We start from the raw sequence: 4,860 nt of genomic DNA, 5'->3' as shown, positions 1-4,860 counted from the left end.
CTATCGTAAACCTGTTGCTATTGATCTACATCAACAGACTGCTGTCCAGTAGTGTGCAAAAAATACTTAATTGAGTCAAGTGAAGTGTGTCTTTAGGGAAGAGCAGTTGCTTGTTAATGTTCCCTGCACCAGTTCCCTTTGGGCAGAGAGACAGAGAGTTGGCGAGATGGAGACAGGGGGTGGGAGAGAGGAAGGGGGAGTGGTGGAATGGGCTCAGAGTGCGTGTTAGAGGAGTGTATTCTCAGCGTGGTGTGAGAGGAGGAGTGGAGCTGGGGTCTGGGGGGCTGTGGGGCTGGGGTCTGTGGGGCTGAGGGTCTGGGGGCCTGGGGGATGGGGGGCTGTGGGTCGGGGGGCTGGGGGGCTAGGTGTCGGGGGGGCTGGGGGGCTAGGGGTTGGGGCACGGAGAAGGAGGAGGGACAGAAATAGATCCCTGATTGTCACGGAGGGCATGCCTGTAAACTGACTCTGCAGTGGGTCCTGACTGACAGACAGAGACAGACAGACAGACAGACAGACAGACAGACAGACAGACAGACAGACAGACAGACAGACAGACAGACAGACAGACAGACAGATGGCACCCCCACAGACAGACCTCATGGTAGCAAAGCAGTACAATTGATCGTCTAAAATTCCCAGATGTTTTGACATTGATGTTGACTTCTTTACTGAACAGTACTGTCCATCCGACAACTTAAAAGGGTTTCTTACAATCCCAGAGAAGTTGAAGAACGTATCCCTGTGGTATAGGCAAGGGTCACTGCAATTTCCCTTGAAAATGAACTGTATCACAAAAATAGTTGCTTCATAATAGTTGTTTCATGGGCTCCCGAGTGGCGCAGCGGTCTAAGGCACTGCATCTCAGTGCTTGAGGCGTCACTACAGACCCCCTGGTTCGATTCCAGGCTGTATCACAACTGGCCGTGATTGGGAGTCCCATAGGGCAGCGCACAATTGGCCCAGCAGTCCGGGTTTGGCAAGTGTAGGCCGTCATTGTAAATAAGAATTTGTTCTTAACTGACTTGCCTAGTTAAATAAATAAGTTTGGCCCTTTCTGCTACTGTATCTTTGCGCAGCTCCATGCTCCAGAGAATGGTAGTGTATGTATGCTAAGGGACAGAAATCCCAATGATTAGTACAGTTGAGTGCATTAGCATCTCACAACAGCTGTGCAGTGCTTTTGAAGTTTACATAATTTGAATTGCTGGGGCAGTTTGTAGGTATAATTGCCTAAGCCTATTTATGCTCCGGAGACAAATCGGTAGCTCATTTTGAGCATATTTTAGAACCTGCAACCATGCTCTTACTTCTGTTCTACTAAAAATGGCCAGATTGATTTCAAATGATTTCAACTGCGCTTTGAATCTACCTGTACAGATAGATGACACAACCAGTAATTACAGTAATGCTTCCCTGATCTTTTTGACAACATTACTCTGGAACAGAGAAAGAGCATCGCTTTGAAGCCCTGATCCATTATTTGCCTAAGAAAGAGAATTGGCCAGTCAGTGGAGGAAATGTAATTCCACACCCCTATCTAACTGGGGGTATACATTCACCACTGGCCACATAATCTGTGCTGTCAGGAGGAACTTTTCATTTACACCAGCATATGGAATTTGTGTGTGTGTGCATGCGTGTGCGTGTGTTGTGCGTGTGCGTGTGTGTGTGCTGCATTATCTTAATTGAAAACACATTTCTTTCAAGATGTGGTTTAGAGATGAAATTGACTCCAATGAACCAATAATAGTTATAAATGATCATTTTGTATTAAAATAAAAACACATAAATTATATCATTTTTAGATACTGTGTAATTCATGTAATATAATTTAACATATTGACAAAATAAATATGTCAAGTTCTGCTTTTTTAAAAGTGTCCTTTGCATAGTAAAGGCTGCAAAGTAGTTTTTATTTGAGAATAAGACATGACTGCAAACAACCAGTGCCTGTTGTGCTTCAGCCCAGCCCAGCCCACTCCCTCCACCCTCCACCCAACCTCTACCACCCTTCTCCACACTCCCTCCACCCTCCCTCCCACCACACTCCCTCCACCCTCCCTCCCTGCCTCCCTCCCTCCCTCCCTCCACCCTCCCTCCCTCCACCCTCCCTCCCTCCCTCCCTCCCTCCCTCCCTCCCTCCACCCTCCCTCCCTCCCTCCCTCCACCCTCCCTCCCTCCCTCCCTCCCTCCACCCTCCCTCCCTCCCTACTCCCATAGAAGGTGGCAGAGCCCAACATCAGTCCCTGGCCAGTCGGACGTTGATGCTACCGCAGCACTTCCCAATACTCTTAAAGAAGGGAGCGATGGCGATGTTTAACACACTGCTCCACACGGTCTGAACCCAGTGCATGTTGATCAGGAAGAGTTGCATACAGGGCATGATCAGCCTGGGGACAGACAGACAGACAGATTGAGCATAAACAGGCCAGTGCAATATCTCCTAAAGCAAGTTTATACTATACACAATGCATTGAAACATCAAGCACCAACTGAAGACATTTAATGGACCACATCAGAGGAGGTCAAAGGTGAGAGGACCCACCAGATGTGTAGGCAGCTGAGGACAGCGAAGAGTATCCCTGCCACCAGAGAGACGGGCACGGCCAGGAGGAGGGAGATGAGCCGGTAGCACCAGAGACGGGATACCTCAAACAGGGCGTGGCTCCACAGCCACACCTTATCAAAGCTCCGCACCGAGGGGGGCTCCGCTATCACGTCCTCAAACGTCACCTCAGGAGACACAGAGTACAGTCAGGGCATGGCCTGGTGGGAATTCTGTTTAGCATGGGGCTTTAGTGAAGGTCTATGTATAAAGATGATCAGAATAAGGAGGTTGGGAGGTTCTCAAATACTACATTTTTTCCCAATAACATTGAGAACTTTTTATGTGATGCAGAGAAGCCATAGACAAACTGAATCACACTCACTGCAGTAACCATAGTACAATGGGACTGAATCATTATTTATAATATGGTCACAGTGCGACATGAAAAACAAGGTACAGTTCTAACTGTGTCCACATGAGGTCAGCATCGCTCAACACACCGGTTTTCAACATCAGATTCCACTTTGTTGGATGCCAGATCTCCCTCTCTATTGCCTGCAGATGTGTATGTCCAGTGTACCTTTAAAGCTATGGGGTTTGAGATAAATGAGTGCTCATTTCAATAAAATCCTAGCCAGTTAATCCATACCACTGAACATTGTATAGACATTACATAACAAGTTTACCATTAACGGCTCATTGTGTACACAGAACTCTATGTAGGTGACTCAAATCCCATTTAGTTCCTATCTCAACCATAACATTTCCAGAGTATCTCAGAACATCAATACGTGATTATATCCATACTGTCTCTCTTATTTCATCCCTGTGTTTAAACCTCCCCTTCCCTTATCTGGAAGTCAACAGACAGGGGATGTGTGGTATGTGGAGTATTTGCAAACACACACAGTGCTTTAATCTCCCACAGAGTGCTCTCTGTCTGTATATACCTCCACTTTAACTAGCTGTTTACCGGGCTGTGCAGCCGTGTGTGTCAGTTACCTTTAGACACTTGTTGACTCCCCTTGGGTCCCTGTCCTTCACCAGAGGCCTGGTGTCACTGTGGGTGGAGATGGAGAGTGAGACAGAGTCCTCCTCCTGGGCTGGTTCCTCTGCCTCTACCTCCACTACTTCCTCCAGTAGTCCCTCTGCAGTGTGTCTGTCTGGAGCGATACCCAGGGGTGGGACCCACAGTGGAGTCTCCTCCTGCACCTCTATGTCCTCCAGGTCTAGCCTGGTCTCGGCTGGCGTACGCCCCGTGGTCATGGTGTGTTTATCTCAGTAGCGTGCACCCTCACTGGGCTGGGACAGAGGAAGAAATGGGAGGGGGGGGGGTCACTCTGGGGGTTGACCACCGTAGACCAATCCTACTCCTCTCGCCCCCAGCAGCCCAGTCGCTGGCACCCCAGTGGGACATAGTGGACGGGTGACTGCATCTGTGCATACTCCCTCACTGTGGAATTCCCGAAATTGGCTTTCACGGGCTGATAGAAGAATTTGGTAATGACTAATTATTACCAAATTGTGAAATGTGTTAGAATCATAACACTATAATCTGATAATGTGTGTAGCTTAGTTAGAAGTACAAGGAGGCAGTTGTCTTATTTTTGTATCTATGTAAGCAGAGTGCAGTTGTGAAACTAGTAAAGGAAGACTGTGTATGTGTGACCTGATAATCAAGAAAACAGAAGATAAGCACATGAGCTAAACCCAGGTGTGAGCTTACAAGATGTGTACAGTGGAAAAATACAGCCTGCCTAAAGCAGGGTGGGATTTTTCCTCTGACATGTGTATAAAAAGACTGTGCGCCCATTTTGGGGCAGAGCTCTCATTAATAAACATGCTGATGATTCTTGCTGACTGGATATCTTTGTTTAATTCATTATTTAACTAGTGATTTACAACCTCTGGGAATTATTCAAAGATTTGAGAAGTAGTTGACTTCAACCATTGAGATAACAAAATTCTCGTGACAATTGGTCCTTCGAGCCGGATCTCAACACCCGCTGTTGTCGTCCCAGGGAACCCCGAAACCGTGCGCGGGCAGATCCAGGATCCGTAAGACAAAGACCTGACCTCTGGGATTGAGGTTTAATTCAGGCCGGTGGTGACCTGGTTCACGACAGGAATGGTGACGAGATCCAACCTATAATTGAAAATCCCACCCTGCAAGAGTAAGGTCAGTAATCTTTATTCATGGGTTTTGGGGGAATTGAATCTGTAACCTGCAGTAAAAATTAATAGTTTAAATTTGCTGTAGTGATGTTCCGTCAATAATCCAAAACGGGATCGACATCGCGGTAGCCTGTTTT

At 47.3% G+C, this 4,860-nt stretch overlaps 1 protein-coding gene across 1 annotated transcript; it reads right to left on the bottom strand.

The window, feature by feature from the left end:
• Positions 1-2,218: 2,218 nt before the first annotated feature.
• LOC311134343 (caveolin-2-like) lies at positions 2,219-3,814 on the bottom strand (the record flags this gene model as incomplete). The annotated part of the gene is made up of 3 exons (XM_084167991.1): positions 2,219-2,390; positions 2,546-2,733; positions 3,551-3,814. 3 exons carry the CDS (start codon positions 3,812-3,814, stop codon positions 2,240-2,242), a joined length of 603 nt encoding a protein of 200 aa, XP_084024117.1. The 3' UTR covers positions 2,219-2,239.
• Positions 3,815-4,860: the final 1,046 nt, after the last annotated feature.

This window comes from Coregonus lavaretus, assembly GCF_964263955.1.
Source record: "Coregonus lavaretus genome assembly, chromosome: 8".
In the NCBI taxonomy this organism is placed as follows: domain Eukaryota; kingdom Metazoa; phylum Chordata; class Actinopteri; order Salmoniformes; family Salmonidae; genus Coregonus; species Coregonus lavaretus.
Note: the sequence above shows the minus strand (reverse complement) of the source record. Positions and strands in the feature narration are given on the sequence as shown.